The sequence below is a fragment of the Podarcis liolepis genome (genome assembly GCF_965112155.1).
Source record: "Podarcis liolepis genome assembly, chromosome: 2".
Lineage (NCBI taxonomy): Eukaryota > Metazoa > Chordata > Lepidosauria > Squamata > Lacertidae > Podarcis > Podarcis liolepis.
The window spans coordinates 121,568,437-121,590,492 of record NC_139555.1 but is presented as its reverse complement, the minus strand read 5'-3'; the positions used below and the strand labels follow the sequence as shown (position 1 = coordinate 121,590,492).

The 22,056-nt window shown below is 45.4% G+C and overlaps 2 protein-coding genes across 2 annotated transcripts; one reads left to right on the top strand and one right to left on the bottom strand.

Annotated features, from left to right (window-relative positions):
* Positions 1-436: 436 nt before the first annotated feature.
* On the bottom strand, positions 437-8,490 carry LOC310701455 (uncharacterized protein). Its single transcript, XM_083492351.1, has 6 exons — positions 8,278-8,490; positions 6,882-7,314; positions 6,619-6,700; positions 5,390-5,472; positions 4,468-4,594; positions 437-2,708 (listed from the first exon to the last, which is right to left on the bottom strand). The coding sequence occupies exons 2-6, from the start codon at positions 7,293-7,295 to the stop codon at positions 1,645-1,647; spliced, it is 1,770 nt and encodes a 589-aa protein (XP_083348477.1). The 5' UTR covers positions 7,296-7,314; positions 8,278-8,490; the 3' UTR covers positions 437-1,644.
* Positions 8,491-10,290: 1,800 nt separating this feature from the next.
* Positions 10,291-19,918, top strand: LOC310701620 (uncharacterized protein). The gene is made up of 6 exons (XM_083492796.1): positions 10,291-10,466; positions 12,140-12,647; positions 12,840-12,921; positions 13,583-13,665; positions 15,862-15,988; positions 18,271-19,918. Exons 2-6 carry the CDS (start codon positions 12,231-12,233, stop codon positions 19,008-19,010), a joined length of 1,449 nt encoding a protein of 482 aa, XP_083348922.1. The 5' UTR covers positions 10,291-10,466; positions 12,140-12,230; the 3' UTR covers positions 19,011-19,918.
* Positions 19,919-22,056: the final 2,138 nt, after the last annotated feature.

Below are 22,056 nucleotides of genomic sequence, written 5' to 3'. Positions count from 1 at the left end.
AAGCCTCTTCCTTGGGAAGAGCATTCCACAAACAGGGAAGCACCACATAAAATGCCCATTCTTATGTTGTCACCATCTGGACCGCTCATGGAGTAGGCGCAAGAAGAAGGGCTTCTGATGTTTTTAATAGAATCAATAAGATGCTTCCTTCTCTAGTGCCTACTTAAGAGGAACAGCAGCCCCCAAGTTTCCAAGTACAGTAGTCTAGTATGTCCCTTTAAACAATAGTTCAAGTAATGGGATGGCTGCCAATGTGCAGAGACATGCTAATCTGAAGTGGATTTTACTCCAATTAACCACTCCAATGTTTTAAGACAGCTTTTATTCGGTCAGAAGAACAGTAGCAGCTGGGGAACCCACAGAGAGGAGGCTGTTGGGAATCTGATGTGGAAGTGTGGATCTTACTTGAGGCACCACTCACCACACAGAAGCAGAGTAAGGTCCAAATCTTTTAATGTTGTAAAATTAATAGGTCCAGCAAACAGCTCTGGGCCAATTTAAGCACGGAAAAGTAAGTTCCACTTTGTAGGCTTTTCAGATACAAGTATATACAGAGACAAGGTATCACTGTTGCTCTAACAAACACCAACTAACCAAGACACACCACCACTCTACAACTGAACGAGTTGACATAGATTAATCACAGATATAGTGAGGCCTCCAAGCTGTTACCACTGTAACTGGTTCATTTGACCTTGCACTTGTGATCACCTTGTGTTTGATATTCGCGGAGGAATCCCTTCCTATGCCCAGCTTCCCCAACAGTGTCCACTGGACTAAAAGCATGCCTGCGTTATCAGAACTGGAGGCATCATGTCTGCTTTATATTACTGGTCTCCTAACAACATCCTTTCACACACAGTTTTGAAATCTCTTCACATGTATTAAAGGTAAAGGAACCCCTGGCCATCAGGTCCAGTCGTGGCCAACTCTGGGGTTGCGGCGCTCACCTCGCTTTATTGGCCGAGGGAGCTGGGGTACAGCTTCTGGGTCATGTGGCCAGCATGACTAAGTCGCTTCTGGCAAACCAGAGCAGCGCACGGAAACGCCGTTTACCTTCCTGCCGGAGCGGTCCCTATTTATCTATTTGCACTTTGACGTGTTTTCAAACTGCTAGGTTGGCAGGAGCAGGGACGGAGCAACAGGAGCTCACCCCATCGCGGGGATTCGAATCGCCGACCTTCTGATCGGCAAGTCCTGGGCTCTGTGGTTTAACCCACAGCGCCACCCGCGTCCCCTTCACATGTAGACTACCTATCAATGTACATACATCAATACTATCGTGGCATGAACCGACTCCAGGAATTCTGACAGCGATTCTGAACCAAGGTAAGATACTGTTAGCTGCTGAGCATTTATACAACTGTAATCTTTACATGTCCACTCTTTCTTTCCAGAGGAAGGCAACAGGCAGAGAAACAGTACAGGTGGAGGCAATACATAACTTTTGTCCTAGCAGTGAATCAGCAGTGATGGCAGAGACCAGTCTTTCTGAACCAGTTTCCAGTTTGTTAGATGCACAGTATTTGTTCAACTGCAATGCATAAGTAACTTTGCAAGGAAGAATGGGGGAAACAGCTTAGCGGCGCCACTGTGACCTCTAAGTAGCCAAGCCACACCAGTGACCCTCAGTTGTCACTGATTTTATGGTTTCTCCCCGGTATGACTTTTTTGATGGGAACTGAGACTCTCACTGTCTTTGAAGCACTTTCCACATTCCAAGCATTTATACTGTTTCTGCCCTGTGTGAGTTCTTTGATGGGAAGTGAGGTTTTTCTTAAAGTTGAAGGTTTTACCACATTCCAAGCACTGAAATTGTTTCTCCTCTGTGTGAATCCTTTGATGTGAATACAGATGGGAGGTCTGACTGAAATTCTTCCCACACTCCAAACACTGATATGGCTTCTCCCCTGTGTGAATTCTTTGATGGTAACAGAGACTGCTGCTCCGACTGAAGCACTTTCCGCATTCCAAGCACTGATATGGCTTCTCCCCGGTGTGAATTCTTTGATGGGAAGTGAGGCTTTCCTTCCATCGGAAGCTCTTTCCACATTCCAAGCACTGATATGGTTTTTCTCCTGTATGAATCATTTGATGGAGGATGAGATGGCTGCTCCGACTGAAGTTCTTTCCACATTCCAAGCAGTGAAATGGTTTCTCCTTGCTGTGAATGATTTGATGGGTCGTGAGATGTGAACTCTGGCTGAAGCATTTCCCACATTCCAAGCACTGATAGGGCTTCTCCCCACTGTGAATCATTTGGTGGGAAGTGAGATGGTGTCTCCGACTGAAGCTCTTTCCACATTCTAAACATTCAAATGGTTTCTCACCTGTATGAATTCCTTGATGGGAAGTGAGACTTCTCTTCCAGCGGAAGCTCTCTCCACATTCTAAGCACTGATACGGTTTCCTTCCGGTATGAATTCTTTGGTGGGAAGTGAGATTATGTTTCAACCTGAAGCTTTTTCCACATTCCAAGCATTGATATGGTCTCTCACCTGTGTGAATTCTTTGATGGGAAGTGAGATGATCGCTCCGAATGAAGTTCTTTCCACATTCCAAGCACGGAAATTGTTTCTCCCCTGTATGAATTATTTGAAGGGAGCTCTGACTGAAGCTCTCTCCACACTCCCAATATTTATATGGCTCCCCCACTGTATAGATTTCGTAGCAGTTTCTCTTATTTCTGCTTTCCAATTCTCCACCGTCTGAAATGAAGACAGAAACTGATTAGAGCCTTAGTAATAAATGGAGCCTCACATTATAAAAAATGCAATTAACGTTTGATATCTAAGGAAAAACTGAAGGGACTTAGATTGGGGGGCACATCTTACACTACCAAATGATATGCATTTTGTAAGGTTTTAGTAAGTTCTCAAATCTAATTAGGGGAAGCACTAGCACCAACTTGAGTATATGGCAACCTAGCTAATTAATCTTTGTTGGAGACATTTATGCTTATGATATATTAACATGCAATGTATTTAAAAACATGTGTCACACTTCTTAATCCTAAATCTTGTCTGTATGGTATCACAAACAGGAAAGGTCCTAGAACAGGGTTAGAATCTCTGGTGTTCTCACTTCCGGTGCTGATTTGCCTTAATGGCTGCTGCTCCCGCATTAGTGGAGATTGTTTGCGACAGATAAACAAGGATGATTTGAGGATAATTGTCCTTGTAAGCTCCCCCCAGAGCCCAGGGGAAGTGAGCTTCACTTGCAGATCGTCTTGATATCTGACTTTTGCTCCTATATGGAATGTGGGAGCAGGGAGATGCTGGGTGCAAAAAGCACTTCGCCTATCAGTAATCCTCTGATGCAGCCATCAAGATGCAGAGGCTCTTCTGTCTATTAGAGTAAAATTCAGACTAATTTACAGACATGTGCTTGGATGGATAGGACAAGATTACTATCTGCTAAAATGAAATGGCTCCAAAGACGTAAATATTTGAACTGGAAATAGAAAAATCCTTCGTTGTAAAAGACGGTATGTGCGGGGGGGGGGGGGGGAGGCTTTACCCCTTCTGTATACATAAATGATTTGGCAAACCCACCCCGTGACTACTAAAAAAATAACGGAAGGCAGGAAAAGATAAAAGAAAATGGGAGTTTATGTATGGATGACAGTGCAAAATTGAACTGTGTGAGAAAATGGATATGGATTCAAATCATTCGAAAGCATTTATTTCTCATTGCATCGCTACCTCAAAGGGGTCTTTGAAGACTTGCCAAGGCTTGGCGGAACACCAGATCATTACTGCGTATGATTAAAGGAAAGAGAGAAAATGGGGGCTTGCTGGTGCTTTGGCAGGGCACCAGACTGTCTCTGTTCCTGGAATGAAATAAAGATGGTGTATGGCAATTACAACCTCATGTTTTTGAGACAAAGGGAGAGAGAAAGACCGGAAGTAGCTGAGCTGTGCAGGACGGAGACTAAATAGAATGAAGAAACCATATGGGCAAAACAAAATAAATTAATATAAATATAAAACAAACCTCATGCACAGGAAATAGAAAGATTACAGAACTTTTCTTGCAGAGATATAAATTGTTAATGTTTCAATACGAATGGAAGTTAGAAACACTGTAGCTGTGGATAAGAGACTTTGATTAAGAATGAATGGAATTGGATTAAATAACCCTTCAGAAGCAGAATGTAAACAAAAATACTGCACCCTGAAAGCTAACACACGGGAAGTCATAAATAATATGTATGTGTAATTGGCTGTTTAATTATATTTGAACTGCAATTGTAATTTGGCATTGATACAATGTGGCATATATTGGATTTTTTTGTAATTGAAAACTAATAAACATTATTTATATATATAAAAAGGATCCCTGATGTTGCAGGTGACACCGTTGAACCACATCAGAATATAGGGATTCATCACCTTTATCAGCAATTGATCATGGATAACAACTGATAATTCACAACAGATACTATCAAGCCACTGGGAGCCTTACCAAGAGAGGCAAAGATCCCACAGGTCTCCTCCATGACTTCTGTATGCAGAGCTCTCTGGTCAGGATCCAGAAGTGCCCATTCCTCATCTGTGAAATGCACAGCCACATCTTCAAAGGATGCTGGACTCTACAAGAAAAAAGAAGCCTTTCCTGATTGGACCATTTTTGGCACTTTTTAATTATGGGTGTTTACTTTAAGGTTTTAATGGCAATTGTGTATTTCAGTGATGGGTGTTTTATCTTTGTGCAACTGCCTTTTCTTCTTTGTTAGCTTCTTGAAAATCTACCTTAGTATTAAGCATTTTTTGAATTTATAAATACAGTGGTACCTTGCTTCTCGAACTTAATCCGAGCTTCTTGAAAATCTACCTTAGTATTAAGCATTTTTTGAATTTATAAATACAGTGGTACCTTGCTTCTCGAACTTAATCCGTTCCAGAAGTCTGTTCGACTCCCAAAACCGTTCGAAAACCAAGGTGCAGCTTCCGATTGGCTGCACTCAAGCGGAAGCCACGTCGGACACTGGGCTTCCAAAAAACGTTGGCAAACCAGAACACTTACTTCTGGGTTTGTGGCATTCAGGAGCCAATTTGTTCACCAACTAAGCCATTCGGGAACCAAGGTATGGTCAACAACTTTGGTCGGCCCTCATGGCCCTTCACTTCATCAAATCTGGCCCTCTTTGAAAAAAGTTTGGACACCACTGTTCTAGCTCCATCCAAAGGCGTAGTTAAGTTGAGGGGGCTGATCATTCTTCTTTGGATTGAAACCTTCCCTGAGCGGCCTTCAAAGACTTTATTGAGGACAGGCTTCCCAGAAGCAAAGTGAAAGAGAGATTCATTCAGGCCCAGGGAGGTGAGGAGGGGACAGAGATATGATGGATGCCCCAGCCTCTTTTCCCCCACTGACTTGCCACCCCTACCTGTTCCAGTGCCACAGAAGCTGCTTCCGCTCCACTGTGAAGAGGAGATGGCTGAGGAGGTCCTGCCAGCATCATCCAGTCACCTGTGAGGGGGAAAAATGTGGTGGGGAGCCAGGAGCACTTCCTTGTTTCAGAGGTTATGTGATAAACATTTATCTACAAATGAGTCTTTATAAATACCGTATTTTTCGCTCTATAACACGCACCTGACCATAACACGCACATCGTTTTTAGAGGAGGAAAACAACGGGGGGGGGGGAATTCTGAATGAAACAGTGGATGTATCATTTTTGTGCTTCATGTTGTGGCCACAGACATGTGATCTGATGGTGAATTTGGGGTGACCCAATGCAAAGATCCTGAGGATCCATGTGGATCCATGCTCTGTAACCATGTTTTTGCACCATTGCAGCACCAAGCAACAGTGGGTGCGTGATTTTGGGGGGGCAGGCTATAGCCATGGACATGCTATGTGATCTGATGGTGAATTTGGGGTGACCCAATGCAGAGATCCTGAGGATCCATGTGGATCCATGCTTTGAAACTGCATTTTAAGTGGGGAGAGAAGAAAAACACAGAAGGGACAAGGAGCATAAGAATGCAGGAGAGGGATTTAACGGGAGGGAGGAAAGAAAGGCAAAAGTCCCCCCACCCCACCCAAGCCAGCCCTCTCTCTCCCTCTCTCCCACCTGCATGTTTTCTGGCTGCCTGCGAGGAGCAGGGAGAGGAATTAGAAGGAAGGACGCTCTGCTTTCCCCTCTGCTTGCCTGGAGGGGAGGGGATTTGCCTGCTCTTTGTTCCGTTTGAGCAAACACAGCAACGAAACAGAGGAGGGTGGGCAGTAAGACCCTGAGGCAGAATGCAGGAAAGCAGCAACTTCCTCTTTTCAGGTTTCCCTTCTCCGACAGGCGATTTGATTTTTGACTGATTTTTGTTCCTGCGCTTGCCCTAGTCGGCTCCAGGGACCACACATTCGCTCAATAACACGCACAGACATTTCCCCTTCCTTTTTGGGAGAAAAAATCTGCGTGTTATAGAGAGAAAAATACGGTACATGTGTTTATACCCATTCTGTGTATCAGTTGTGTAAAAGCACCTAAGGGAAATTGGGAGCAGTGAAAAAGGCTGCAGGGATGTCTTGTCTGCCGCCAAAGATTAAAAGAACCCGGAGATTTATTTCACACGCAGCAGAGGGAAACCAAACTGAGATGCATCCCAGCCATCCTCACCTAGTGGCCTCTGTCTGCTGCCCAACGGAATCAACTCCATCTCAGGGAAATCAGTGTCCATTCTTGCAAGCAGATCCTGACCCTGAAACAGTAATAAGGCGTCGAAACAGGGATTGAGGAGGAGGAAGGATAGAGGTTGTTGGACAACCTTCATTGGATGCTCCCCCCCCCCAAAAAAATGTTGGGATAGTAGCAGAGAATTTTGAGATACCCTCCCTCACATTCTGAAGGCCTTGGGAACCATCACGGTGAAACATTCTCACCTGTTGCTGTTCCCGCTTCCTGTCCTCTGCCTGGCTCAGCAGAAAACCTTCAGCCAGGGCCACCGCCTGGGAGCTGGTCTCTGCCCCACACTCCCTTACCCAGCTCTGCATCTCCGGGGGGAGGACAGCCAGGAACTGCTCCAGGATGACCAGGTCAAGCATCTGATTCTTTGTGTGTTGCTCTGGCTTCAGCCACTGGCGGCAAAGATGGTGGAGTTGGTTGCAAACCTCTCGGGGTCCTTTGGCTCCGTGGTAGCAGAAATGTCTGAACTGCTGCCGCTGCACATCTGAACTGAGGGTATCCTCACCTAGGTCCTCCTGCACTGAGGTTTTCCAGAATACTTCAGAGTTCCCTGGTTTGATGGCACTGTGACCTCTTCCCGCTTCAGGGCCAGCTGAGTTTTGCTCTTCCATCTCTGCTCCAAGGTAGCTTCTAAGAGGTCCAGAAGAATTCCTTTGTCTTAGGTCTATTTCATTCTGTCCTAATTAGATGTGATGCCTACAAAACAAAGACACTGTTGTGTTATTGCTACACTGTCAGGAAAGGGAAAATATTCCCTGAGCAAGCCTGGATGAGTTTCGCTAGAACCCAGGGCCAGATTATAGCGGTGCAGCAGGAGTCTCTAGCTCTCCTAAAAGGAAAGCTACAAAACAAAATGCGCAGGCCACCGTCTAAACCAGCATTTCTCAAACATACAGAAAAAAAGGCAGTTTTGCTACTATTTTTCAAGGCTGGCAAATTGGTCGGTGTTGTGTATTTTGCTGCAAAAGTGGGATTGGAGCAATTGAAGCCCAGGGGGTGAGGAGATTATTTCTTCCCAGGCTTTTGTTACAGCACTCCTTAAAACAACAAAAATATAGCTGGGAATCTGTGGGAATCCATTACTTCTCTCCCATTAAAAATAACAATGATTTTATTATTTGTACCCCACCCATCTGACTGGGTCTCCAATAAACATTGCAAAGGCATGTTTACTTTCAGTCAGACTCTCTCCTGCATTTGAGTCCTCTGATTATTAGCCCTCCAATACTTCTGAGCAGTGCTTTGTATTCGGTCTCAAATCATCCTCTCTGTCTCACAGGAATTGCACGTCTGAATGGTGTCTCCAGAACCCTCGGTGAAGCCACTGCCTGATTAATGGGGGGAGGGGCACTAAATCTAATCAAAGCTCAATTGGAGATACACTTGCACCGAGATCAACTTTAAATCCTCTCCTCCCCGCAATATTTCAAATCGCATCTCCTGAGCCTTTGCACAGAGGGAGAGAAAAAGGCTGCGCTCCCTGTTTGGTTGGGGGCATCCTGGATGGATCAGGTCTCCTTTGCACCCTCTCCTTCCTGCAGCCCTGGGACTCTCCTTCGCCCAAATGCACAAAATAAAGGGGGAACAACTCACCGGCTCCCAGAAGGGTCGCCCCAGTGCAGCGCTGGGAGAGACAAAGACCACGTTGCTCCCCCCAGGGAGAAGCCAAGCAGGAAGGGGCTTGGGAGGGAGGGGCTTTCTCTCCTGGAGGACTCCGCGCTCCTCCCCTCCTCCCTCCTGGTCCCCTTCCTCTCTAGGAATCCAGTTCGGTTCGCTTTAACCCTTACAAAGCCAAAAAGGCGAGAGGGGCTGCCTGTAACTCAAGAGGCAGGGCAGCTGCTCTTTGCAGGCAGAAGCCCCCCGGGTTCAATGCTGGACATTGTTGTTGTTTTTTAAGGTGACAAGTTATGGGGAAAACTTCTAGGGGAAGAGAGATCGCCAGGCAGCAGGATCAGCTCCTTCTGCATCTCTCCGTGCACTCCAAAGACATCCAAAGCACATTTAACCCCTGCAGAGGAAACACGAGGAACTGTGGTTTGCGTTTGTGTGCCTATTGTCTTATCTCAGCACATTAAACCTTGGTTTGCCCTCTGTACATGTGTGTGTTTCTTCTTCTTCTTCTTCTATTATTATTATTATTATTATTATTATTATTATTATTATTATTATTATCAGTGGCGTAGCGTGGGTTGTCAGCACCCGGGGCAAGGCAAGTAATTTGCGCCCCCTAACCTGTGGATTTGCGCCCCCTAACCCGTGGATTTGCGCCCCCTAACCCCCAGATGTTGCGCCCGGTGCGGCCGGCCCCCCCGCACCCCCCACGCTACACCACTGATTATTATTATTATTATTATTATTATTATTATTATTACCTTCCTGCTGTCACCCCCTTCTGGCCCGAGAGGGAATGGATATCTTTTTTACACGTTCCTGAAGTGATGAAGCATCGCTTCCAGGAGAGTGGCAGTGATTACTGGTGTTAAGATAAAAGGACCCCTGACCATTAGGTCCAGTCGCAGTCGACCCGGGGGTTGCGGCACTCATGTTTCTTTATTGGCCGAGGGAGCCGGCGTACAGCTTTCGGGTCATGTGGCCAGCATGACTAAGCCGCTTCTGGCGAACCAGAGCAGCGCACGGAAACGCTGTTTACCTTCCCGCCAGAGCGGTACCTATTGATCTACTTGCACTTTGATGTGCTTTCGAACTGCTAGGTTGGCAGGAGGTGTTACTGGTGTTAGCTGCTTCTAAAAGAGGAGACTGGCAGACCAGGGTTCCTGCGCTGGAATGGGGAGCCCCTAAATTGGAAGTAAACAGCCAAATGTAAAGATCATTTCTGCAATGCATGGGGTTGGACTAGATGACCCCCGGGGTCCCCTCCAACTCCACAATTCTACGATCATAGGGCACCACTGAAGCTGATCTGTTACAGGCAGCCCAGTCCTTTGGATCAAGAAATCAGAAGCTCTGGAGCAACGCACACGCCATACGTTTAAAGCGCGTGTGCAAATCCTGTGAACTGTAGTGTACCCCTCGGAGCTACAGTTCCCAGCACCCTTCACAAACCACAGTTCCCCAGGATCCTTTTGCAGTGTCTTTGACATGTATGCAGCCCCAGAACGAAACACCCTCGAGTTCAGGGCCTGATTCCTCCTTTGAGAGTCGCACAACAACAACAACAAAAACAACTTTTAATTTATATCCCGCCCAACAACAACAACAACAACAACAACAACTTTTACAGTAATTTATATCCTGCCCAACTGACTGGGTTTCCCCAGCCACTCTGGGTGGGTTACAACATATAAAACACAACAAAACACCAAGCATATCCTATACAAGCAACAAACCAATAAATCAATAAAACCAATAGCAATAACAATAACAGCAATAATTATAATAATAATCAGTTTACAGTTATACCCAAATTAAGATAACTGACGTTGCAGCCTGGCCATCTCTCTCTCTCTCTCCCTGGATCTCTTCCCCATCACTTGCCACGTGGAAATGCCGCGGATTGAACTTGGAGCTTCCGCACTCCTTTTGCAGGAGCTGCACCACTGAGCTAAGCGCAGCCCCTCTCGCTGCTTGGTTTTCTAAGGGTTAAAATGGGCCGGAACTGGTTTCCTAGAGAGGAAGGGAAATGGGATTTGGGGGCGAGGGAGGGGGAACGCCAGAACAAACATTCCTCCCCACGGTGCCCCTTCCTGGCTTCCCACCTTCGGGGTCCGAAAGTGGCCTTTGTGCCTCGCAAGTGCTACATCGGTGGACACCTCTGAGGTTTGGTGAGTCTCTATTTCCGCGCCCCCCCACGCCCCAATTTGATGCATTTGGGTAAAAGAGATTCCCAGGGCTGCAGCGGGGAGGGTGCCTCTCAGCTGATCCATCCGAGATCCCCCCTGCCAGAGCACCCAAGTCAGGGATCAGGTGTATTCCCTCTCTGCAGGGTCAAGTGGCCGCTTTGGAATTATTATTATTATTATTATTATTATTATTATTATTATTATTATTATTATTTATATTGAATTCAGATACTGCCCTACATAGGTCTCAGGGCGGTTCACAGAATAAAATCAAAATATAAAACCGCAAAATGCATAATCAAAATAAAAACAACAGCAATCCAATAACCCGCCCTCCCAAAAAAGCCCACATTTTAAAAGGGCATAGGATGTCAATCATACCGGAGGGAAGTGTTTAAAGTACAACGCTGAGCTGACCTCGATGGAAGTGCGTATTCGACTGCAGTTTTGATTAGAATAATAATGCACCCCTCCCCCCCCAAAGCAAGTGGAGATATCAAGCCTCCTGACCGATATGCATGTGCCCATTCAGACATGCAGACCCCCAAACATGAGACTGAACGGAAAGCATTCCTTAAAACTACAAGCGGTCTTTTAATCAAAGGAATCCAATGCAGAAGAGACCATCGAATGAAAGCAAACCAGCGTGGTCGAATAGATTTGTTTAGTGGGTGTGTAAGGGGGAAATTCGTCCCCTCTCCACAAAACATAATCCAGATTCCCATTTTAAAAGAGAGACAAAGTTTCCAGTACTTGTAGAACCTGAGGCAGTGTGTGTGTGTGTGTGTGTGTGTGTGTGTGTGTGTGTACATTTTGGGGCACAAACTAGCCTCCCCCCACCTTTCAGTGTTTCACCCCTTTGGAAGGAAGAGTGGGATATAAATTGAATACTTAATAATCATAGCAATTCTTTGCTCCTTCCTGGAGGAAATTCTCATGACTGCCCCACATCCTGTTGTATGAAAGGGAAATAATGCCCTTTAATAATCCCCTCTCTGGCCAATTGGTGGTGGGGCACTGCAGAGCCCCATTGCTCACACCTGCCAGGATGGAATCGCAGGGCACTTTCAGTCACACACAATGACTGTGTAGAAGGATTTGCAGAAAACAACCTTTTCGTGATCTCAGATGTTACAAAAAAGCTGCCTTTAGCTTGCTAGGATGAAAAGGATGCACTAAATCAGGGTGTGTTGGGGGACAGTCTCTCTTCGGGACCCTGGGTGATTCCTAACTTTTGCCTGATGTTCAACTCACTTGTTATGACAGTTCTGAATTCACTCTTTGCTTTAATGCAATGAAAGGAAGGGTAGTGAGGAACCAGGCTGACTCCCCTGCCTTTGCAACACCATCGAGAAGCAGAGAGAAGCAGCCAGCCTTGCTTATATCTAAGGGTGAGGCTGGGGAGTGTTGAGGCTGCAAGGCCCACCTGGAAGGGTGCTGAGGCCCAGGAGTGTCCCGTGGCCTGTAGGTTGAAGAAAGCTGGCGTAAAAGGTGGCCGGCACATTTTGCTTCATAACTTTCAGTCAAGGAGGGTTATTGCATCACTATAATCTGGCCTGGTTGCTAGTGAGAACCCTCCAGGCTGGCTCAGGGAACAATTTTTCCTCTCCTGACAGTGTAGCGTCTAATAACAGAACAACGTCTTGGCTTTATAGGTCTTTGTAGCGCTTCTAACTAGGGCAGACTGAAATTGGCAGAAGACCGAGGACTTCCTTCAGACCTCTTGGAGGCTTCCTTGGAGCATAGATGGAAGAGGGAAACTCGGCAGGCCCTGAAAAAGGAAGAGGCCGTGATGCCATCAAGATTGGGAGCAGTAGGGGATTCTGGGAGAGAACAGTGCAGAAGATCCTGGGTGAGGAGGACAACCTCAGCTCAGATGTTCAGCGTCAGCAGTTCAGGGCGTTCTGCTACCAGGAGGCCAAGGGGCCCCGAGAGGTTTGGAGTCAACTCCACCGTCTTTGTCGTCAGTGGCTGAAGCCGGAGCAGCACACCAAGACTCAGATCCTAGACCAGGTGATCCTGGAGCAATTCTTGACTGTCCTTCCACTGGAGATGGAGAGCTGGGTGAGGGAGTGTGGGGCGGAGACCAGTTCCCAGGCGGTGGCCCTGGTCGAAGGTTTCCTCCTGAGTCAAGCAGAGGTCAAGAAGCAGAAGGAGCAGCAGGTGAGAGTTTCATCTAGATAATCCCAAGGGGCGCAGAATGTGAGGGAGGGCGTCCCAAAAATTCTCTTAATTTTTTTGGGGGGGGGAAACATCCATAGAAGAATTTTCAGCAACTCTTTGGTTCCTACCTCTGTCATGGCTTTTCAAATCCTTCTCCCCATTTGATGTCTTCCGTCCTCATTACTGTTTCAGATACAGGATCCGTTTGCAAAAAAGGGCACTGAGCTCCTAGAGGTGGAGAGGGATCCATCGGACACCAGACAGGGACCACTGGGTGAGGATTGGTCTTAATCTGGTCTATTGATTTTGAAATAAATCCATGGGTCCCTTTAATCATTTGGAGTAGTAGATTGTTGTCTTCCAGCCTTTTCCACCACTGAGAAATGTGTTGATTTACAACATTTCAGCATTTATACAGGGGGACCAGCATTTTGACCTTTTTTTCCAAGGATCCAAAGCGGGAGAGATGTGTTCCACACTATAACATAAAATGAGTAGAAACACTCAATAGGTATCTTCTAAGATCCATGTGGCGGGTGGCGCTGTGGTCTAAACTACTGAGCCTGGGGCTTGCCGACCCATTGCTCGGTCCTAGTTCCTGCCCACCTAGCAGTTCGAAAGCGCGTCAAAGTGCAAGTAATAAATAGGTACCGCTCCGGCGGGAAGGTAAATGGCGTTTCCGTGCGCTGCTCTGGTTCACCAGAAGCAGCTTAGTCATGCTGGCCACAGGACCTGGAAGCTGTCTGCGGACAGACAAACGCCGGCTCCCTCGGCCTATAGAGTGAGATGAGCGCGCAACCCCAGAGTCGTCTGTGACTGGACATAACGGTCAGGGGTACCTTTACCTTTAAGATCCATGTGTAGTTAGGCATGCATTGCTGAATCTTGGAGACAAGCGTGTGCTCCTATCTTCTATCCCCCTTTATATCTTGCAGGTGAAGGAATGATTTCAGCAAGATCACCTCAGACATCTCCTCATTGCAGTGGAAGGGTAGCAGTTTCAGTGGAACAAGATCAGGTAAGGGAAGGGTCATCCAGGAGACTGGGGGTAGTCTGGGTGCTCCTGCCCCCTCCTTCAGACTTTAGCAATCTCTATCTCTTCCACTTTGCTTTCAAAGGTACTCAATGAATGTTTAAATCCTGAGAATAAGGAGCCACGTCGCCTAGCAGTTAGCTATCAATTTTAGGTTCTTCCTTATTTTGCATTCTTTTGCACTGGAGTCAGTTCTCTTATGTCTGCCAGTTGCATCCTCTGAAGCTAGAAAGCCTGGTCTCAGCTCCCTAGACGGTCCCATGCTTATTTAGAGGCTACAGAGGGACTATTTTCCAAAATTCAGGTAGGTAGCCGTGTTGGTCTGACGCAGTCGAAATATATATAAAAAATAAAGAAATTGTCCAGTAGCACCTTAGAGGCCAACTAAGTTTCTTCTCTGTATAAGCTTTCGTGTGCATGCACAAAAGCTTATACCAAGAACAAACTTAGTCTCTAAGGTGCTACTGGACAATTTAAATTTTTTAAATATATATTTTCCACAGTGAAGCAGAATAAAAGTCAGGTCAAGCACTGACTCATCAGAATATGAAGTGTATAAAATTTTACACAGTGTGGGCAAATGTTTCTCCATCTCTCCTTACACTAGAACTGATGGGCATCAAATGAAACTGAATAAATTTAATACATTTAAAAAATAAATAAATTTAAAGGTTTTCCGCTCCTGTAACAAACGGATGCCCATTGCTTCCTGATGTTGCTACTTCATTCTTCTTCTTTAATCACCTTCTCATCCTTCTATTAATTTTAATCCATTTTCATGGCTAGCCTTTGTTGTTTCCTTGCAATCAGCACCTTTGTTGTTTTCCCGAATGAGTGAATATCCATTTGACGCATGTAGCCCTTCCAGCACTCTGTTTCCGGACCTGGAGTGTAGAGATAATTTATTGCCACCGCCCTTTGTCCAATCACATTCCACTCCTTGGATGACTTTAAAAGAGGATTAGACAAGGTCATGGAGGATAAAGCTATTAGTGGCTACAAGCCACAATGACTGTGTTCTACCTCCGCTGTCAGAGACATTATGCCTCCCAAAACCAGTTGCAGGAAATCACAGGTGGGCAGAGTGCTGCTGTATCCTAGGCCGTGCTTGCAGACTTCCCATTGGCCACTGTGAGAACAGGGGGTTGGAGTCCCTAAGATGGTTGGGCGGCAGTTCCATGCCTCCTTTCAGCAACCGCTGCAAACCAAGCTGGTGCCAAACGTCTTGCTCTGCTTTCCTTTGGACCACATCAGTGAGGCCGAGAGCGGAGTCTTGTCATGTGGGCAGCCCAGGACCTCCAGACACGCTGCTCAGGCTTGCGCCCCAGGGAGGTCACTTTGGTGCTGCTAATGTGGCGGTTTGACTTCACCCCGGGAGGAACACTCCATTGTCTCTCGAGACAGACAGGTGCCAGCAAGACTTATCAGCAGCGTAAAAACCAGTTACACAGATTTTGTTGTTTAGTCGTTTAGTCGTGTCCGACTCTTCGTGACCCCCTGGACCAGAGCACGCCAGGCCCTCCTGTCTTCCACTGCTTCCCGCAGTTTGGTCAAACTGATGCTGGTAGCTTTGAGAACACTATCCAACCATCTCGTCCTCTGTCGTCCCCTTCTCCTTGTGCCCTCCATCTTTCCCAACATCAGGGTCTTTTCCAGGGAGTCTTTTCTTCTCAAGAGGTGGCCAAAGTATTGGAGCCTCAGCTTCAGGATCTGTCCTTCCAGTGAGCACTCAGGGCTGATTTCCTTCAGAATGGAGAGGTTTGATCTCCTTGCAGTCCATGGGACTCTCAAGAGTCTCCTTCAGCACCATAACTCAAAAGCATAAAATTCTTCGGCGATCAGCCTTCTTTATGGTCCAGCTTTCACTTCCATACATCACTACTGGGAAAACCATGGCTTTAACTATACGGACCTTTGATGGCAAGGTGATGTCTCTGCTTTTTAAGATGCTGTCTAGGTTTGTCATCGCTTTTCTCCCAAGAAGCAGGCGTCTTTTGATTTCATGACTGCTGTCACCAGATACACAGATACTAAAATATAAATGCCCACTTTTAAAATGGGAAATAAAAGAACCCAATTAAGACAGCACAGCACTTAATAGATAGAATATATTGGACAGCAAATAGTAGTAGAAGGCTTTTATTCTGTCTATCAGGAGGATATAATTTCTTTTAATTTTAGGGTACAGTGTTCTTTGAGGATGTGGCTATATACTTCACGGATGAGGAGTGGGCCCTGCTGAATCCTGACCAGAGAACGCTGCATAACAGTGTCATGGAGGAGAACTGTGTGATCGTGGCGTCTCTTGGTATGGCTTCCCGTTGGATGATAATATCTGCTGTGAAATTCAGTATGTCTGTTTTATGATGAATGATCTGATGCAGCTCAGTGGCACCACATACAGCATTTGGACAAGTATCTACTGTGTTGTCTCAGGACTCATACACCAGTTATGCCCTTCTCAAGAATTATCAGACTGGTCTGAACTTCCCAGGCCTTTGAACTGTGAGTTTCAGGGTTGTTCAGGGTAGAAGTAGCCCCTCATTAATTTTCTGGTTGGCCAAAGGAAACCACTGACTTCAGAGATGGATTTCATGATTGGCCCAAACAGCAATCCATCTCAGAAAAGAGGTGGGCTTTTACTCATCTCAGATTCCCATAGCTATATGCCGCTTTTGCCTTCGTAGAAATATCTCTTCAAGAGTCCTCCCTACCCAGAGTCCTACCCACCCCTAATAATAATAATAATAATAATAATAATAATAATTTTTATTTATACCCCGCCCTCCCTGGCCAGAGCCAGGCTCAGGGTGGCTAACACCAATAAAATTTCAGTAAAAACGTAATAGGGAAAAAGAAAAAGAAAAAGAACAATTTAAAATACAGGTTAAAATGCAATTTAAAATGCAGCCTCATTTTAAAAGTCAAAACCATAAAGGGGAGGGAAACATAAGGGTCAGACTGAGTCCAAATCAAAGGCCAGGCGGAACAGCTCTGTCTTGCAGGCCCTGCGGAAAGATGTCAAGTCCTGCAGGGCCCTAGTCTCTTGTGACAGAGCTTTCCACCAAGTTGGGGCCAGTACTGAAAAGGCCCTGGCCCTAGCTGAGACCAGTCTAACCACTTTGTAACTTGGGACCTCCAAAATGTTGTCATTTGTGGACCTTAAGGTCCTCCGCGGGGCATACCAGGAGGTCCCATAGGTATAATTTGTATAATTTGCTATTTGGCTTAACTGCCTTTCATGGGCAATTGCAGATGAACTTCAAAGTGATAAATCTCAGGCTCATCAGCTGATCAGTTCCAGGAGCCTCATCAGGTGACCTAGGCAGTTCCTGATGAAGGATTCCCTAATGCTGCTGATCCCAGTGGGGCACCCTGACAGAGACGGTCAGCTGATGGTTACTGAGAGGGAGCCCCACCAGCAAGGAAGAACTTCCTGACAGTAAGAGCTGTTCGACAGTGGAATTTGCTGCCAAGGAGTGTGGTGGAGTCTTCTTCTTTGGAGGTCTTTAAGCAGAGGCTTGACAACCATATGTCAGGAGTGCTCTGATGGTGTTTCCTGCTTGGCAGGGGGTTGGACTCGATGGCCCTTGGGGTCTCTTCCAACTCTATGATTCTATGATTCTATTCTATGATTCTAAGGAGCAATCAGGAGTGTATTTTAAGCTCCTCGTTCTTCATTTACAGCAACGTTTTACCTTCCCATACCAGAAGTTGCAGGTCCAGCAGAAAACAACCTCACAGACCCTCATCAGACGCATGTGCCAGAGGTTGACCACCATTGCTTTAGCTAGAGAAGTCAAGGATTGCCCATGGAACTTCTAAGCCTAACCTTTACATTCTATCATATTTTCATCTTTTCTATTACTCCTCACAGTTCTGAAGAGAATGGACATGGTTGTATCATTTACCTGCACATCAACATTGTGAAGTAGGCTAGACTGAAAGGGAGAGTGATTGGTCAATGATGACCCAATGATTTTTGACACTAAGCTGAACCCAGTGTGTCCTGAATGGGGTAACTGTGCCCCTGAAGGAACAGGTGCGCAGCCTGGGAGTCATTTTGGACTCACAGCTGTCCATGGAGGCACAGGCTAATTCTGTGTCCAGGTTACAGAGAACCAGGCAGAGGGCCTTCTCGGTAGTGGCGCCTGCCCTGTGGAACGCCCTCCCAGCAGATGTCAAAGCAATAAACAACTATTTTACTTTTAAAAGACAACTGAAGGCAACCCTGTTTAGGGAAGTTTTTAGTGTTTGAAGCTGTACTGTTTTTAATATTCAGTTGGAAGCAGCCCAGAGTGGCTGGGGAAACCCAGACAGATGGGCGGAGTATAAATAATAAATTATATTATTATTATTATTATTATTATTATTATTATTATTATTACACAGGCCAGATTCAACAGTCTGTAGCAAGCCAGCTCTCAGTTAATGCTGGCGAGCAAAGGGAGTTAATTCTGTAGTAAGATCTGCCTCTCATCAAAGTCCCTTCATTTCTTCCTTCATCACAACCATTATTGGGCATTGTTCAGTATTTTGGGGTTCCGTTTCCTCCTAAGGATCTCTAATAAGTTTTTGTTGTCATTGCAGAAGGTGACAAGTTGGAAACCAAGAATCAGGGAGACCATGACAAACTCCACACAGTTGAGAAGCCATATGAATATCTGGAGTGTGGAGAAATCACCTATCAGAGTTCCCATCAAGGAACTGACAACAAGGAGAAACTTTATCAGTGCTTGGAATGTGGGAAGAACTTCAGCTGGAAGAAAAATCTCACTTCCCATCAAAGAATTCATACCGAAGAGAAGCGATATCAGTGTTTGGATTGTGGAAAGAGCTTTAACAGAAGCACAGATTTCTGTCGTCATCAAAGAATTCATACAGGGGAGAGACCGTACGAATGCTTAGAATGTGGAAAGAGCTTCAGTCAGAGCTCCAACCTCCATGCCCATCAAAGAATTCACAGTGGCAACAAACCCTACCAGTGTCTGGAATGTGGGATTGGCTTCACCACCAAGAGAAGTCTCACTTCCCATCAAAGGATTCATACTGGGGAGAGACCATATCAGTGTCTGGAATGTGGGAAGAGCTATAGCTGGAAGGACAGTCTCACTTCCCATCAAAGGATTCATACAGGGGAAAAACCCTATCAGTGCTTGGAGTGTGGAAAGAGCTTCCACAGAAGCACACATTTCCGCCGCCATCAAAGAATTCACAGCGGGGAGAAACCCTACCAGTGCTTGGAATGTGGGAAGACCTTCAGCTGGAAGGAAAGTCTCACTTCCCACCAGAGAATCCATACAGGGGAGAAACAATATCAATGCTTGTAAATGTGAAAAGAGTTTTATTAAATGTACCATTTTCCATCTTCATCAAGGTATTCACAGCGGGAAGAATCCATATTAGTGCCAGGAGGGTGCCCCATCCTACTCTTTTTTTGTAATAGGGCAACAAAAAGAAAATAATAGCACCTTCAAGACTTCGCACATGTATTCTGGCAGACGATTGTGAGGTTTTGAGAAGGGGTGGGAAGGGATGTTAAATGATGATGATGATGATGATAAAAATAATAATTTATTTGTACCCTGCCCATCTGGTTGGGTTTCCCCAGCCACTCTGAGCGGCTTCCAACAAAGATTAAAAATACATTAAAATGTCACACATTAAAAACTTCCCTAAACAGGGCTTTTGCTTGAAATTTCACTTGGTGGGACATTGCCCCAATAGACTCTTATGCTGTCTACAGTGCTTGGAGTTTGGAAAGAGCTTCAAAGAAACACAAATATCCATTGCCATCAATGAATTTAAAAGGGGGAAACTGTATTAACACTTGGGAGAGTGATGCTCACGTATCAGAGAAATCACATGGGGTGAATCCATAAAAATGCTTCCATCCCAATTTTTCCCTTCTTCCCATCAGGGAATTCATATAGAGAGACATCATGCAAATTGGTCATATCCAGTGTTAATCTTGCTTAGAGTAGACCAAGGTGGTCCAGCTTTTCTTCGTGGCCCCCAACAACATTCGGGGGGGGGGGATCTTAAAGCCTTTAAAAAAAAAATTGTGTGTGTCATGCGTTGTTAACGAAAGCACCTACATCTGTTTGTGTATTAAATTTGTTTTAATAATTAAATATATTAAATATACTATATGTGTATTTATTTATATACTGTATATTTCATTAATTTCATTAATTGTGTATATTAAATAATATTAACTATATTGTGAACACTTCAATTTACGATATGGAAATTTAATTCATTGTGTGGCCCATATGTTCTGCGATGAAGTATTCTTGCAGCCCCCTTGGTCTGAAAAGTTGGACCGCCCTGAAATTAACAGACCCAAGTTGTTGTGTTCATTAAGTTCAGTGGGTGTACTTTGGGCAGGATTAACATTAGAGTAAGCCCACTGCTATGAATGGGAAAAGGAAATGCTTCAGGCAGGAAGTGAGCAATTAGAAACTGTCCATATCTTTATGTACAGTGGTGCCTCGCAAGACGAAAAGAATCCGTTCTGTGATTCTCTTCGTCTAGTGGTTTTTTCGTCTTGCGAAGCAAGCCCATTGACGGATTAGCGGATTAGCGCTATTAGCGGCTTATCTGCTGATCGGATCAGCTGATAAGTGGCTTAGCGGCTTAGAAAAAGGGGGGAAGGGGGGGAAAAACAGCAGGAACTCGCAAGACATTGTCGTCTTGCGAAGCAAGCCTATAGGAAATTCGTTTTGCGAAGCACCTCCAAAACAGAAAACTCTTTCGTCTAGCGAGTTTTCCGTCTTGCGAGGCTTTCGTCTTGCGGGTCACCACTGTAATTATTTATCTAACAAATTGCAACAGGGACACTCTTGTTTTCCCTGAGTAGTTTTTATCCATTGATGGGATTGTGCAGCAGGTGAATAAAGCCCTATAAGATATAACTTCCTTAAACCTGCCCTGAATCTCTCACCAGTCAGTTTCATGGGATAGCCTGAGCTTCTAGGACTATGAATGGGAGGAGAAAACTGCTTTCCGCAAGTTCTCAAAACGCCATTCAGGACTTTTGTCACCCTCTTTCTTTGACTTCTATGCTAAAAGGCTGTCTAGGCTATCTTGGCTGTCAAGGCTAATTCATATCAAAGCTGCCACTCAGCTCTAGAAATGCTCATTGATTAAATTTTCAGACCAGAAGATTTTTCATTTTATTTTTTACAATATAGTTTTATTTGTTTTTTCATCATTACAGTTTTCATACATTATTACAATAAAAAATTGAGACATTTAATTCCCTTCCGCTTTTCCCTGGCTTGATACTTTACTGTCTTTTACCACTGCATATTCTAATCAATCCATATCTTCTCTTTTCACATTTTATTTCCACATTTTTTATGCTGCTGAATTTATTCTACACCTGCTGGTGTTTTGACCTGTTTACAATAATTCTCAGGTCATTTATTAGCCTATTGAGCTCACCTACATTTCCAACTAAATCATAACTGTTTTTTCCCCTTTACGTAGGACACAGCAGTGACCATCTGGAACTGGGGTTCACCAGTTGTGGTTTTTTTGGGGGGGGGTATTTCTCTCTCAAACATGATTGCACGGCACCTTTTTGCGTCCATTTCCCAAGTTTCCCATGACCTGCTTGAAGAATCGCCCTCCCCTCCGATCAGGACTGGGCCACGTGCAAAAATGCATCAAAGGACAGATGTTGGCACAGAGGATGCGTGGAGGACATAGGAGCCAATTCCCATAGGCCAGGTTCCTTCAGGCCCCCCAATAAAATATTGGAGGGGCTGCCCCCATGTTGACAAGCATAGCTATTCAAATGGTATGTCTGTGCCACTACCATGTGATCGATTATGCAGGGTAGGGCTTGCGTGCCCCCCAATATTTTGTTCAAGTTGGCACCCCCTCTTCCACCTCCTCAAAAGCTCTGCCCCCATTTTTCTCCCAGTTTAACTGGCTGATCTCCCCACATATCCACTTCCACCCAGGCTCCTTGCCCCGCCAGCCCCTCTGACTCCCCTCTTCACCCACAGCACAAAGGTTGGTCCTAGAACAATAGGATCCAAATTGCAGCAGTCTGATTAGTCCTAGAACAATAGGATTCAGAATGCAGCAGTCTGATTGGTCCTAGAACAATGCAGCAGTATGATTGGTTGGCAGGAACCACCCAATCCTGCTCCAGATAGAAGTGAATCCACAACCTGATTGGCTTACAGTAGAATTCCGGAATTAGCCAATCATGTGCAGCCCATTGTGTAAATAGTGTATATAAAGCAGATACTGGGAGGGGACTTTCATTCATTCCTCCTCACCACTATGAGCTGAATAAAGAGCATGAAATCACTTTGCGACTCTGAGTATATTTCATCCACCCAGGCTCCTTGCTCCGCC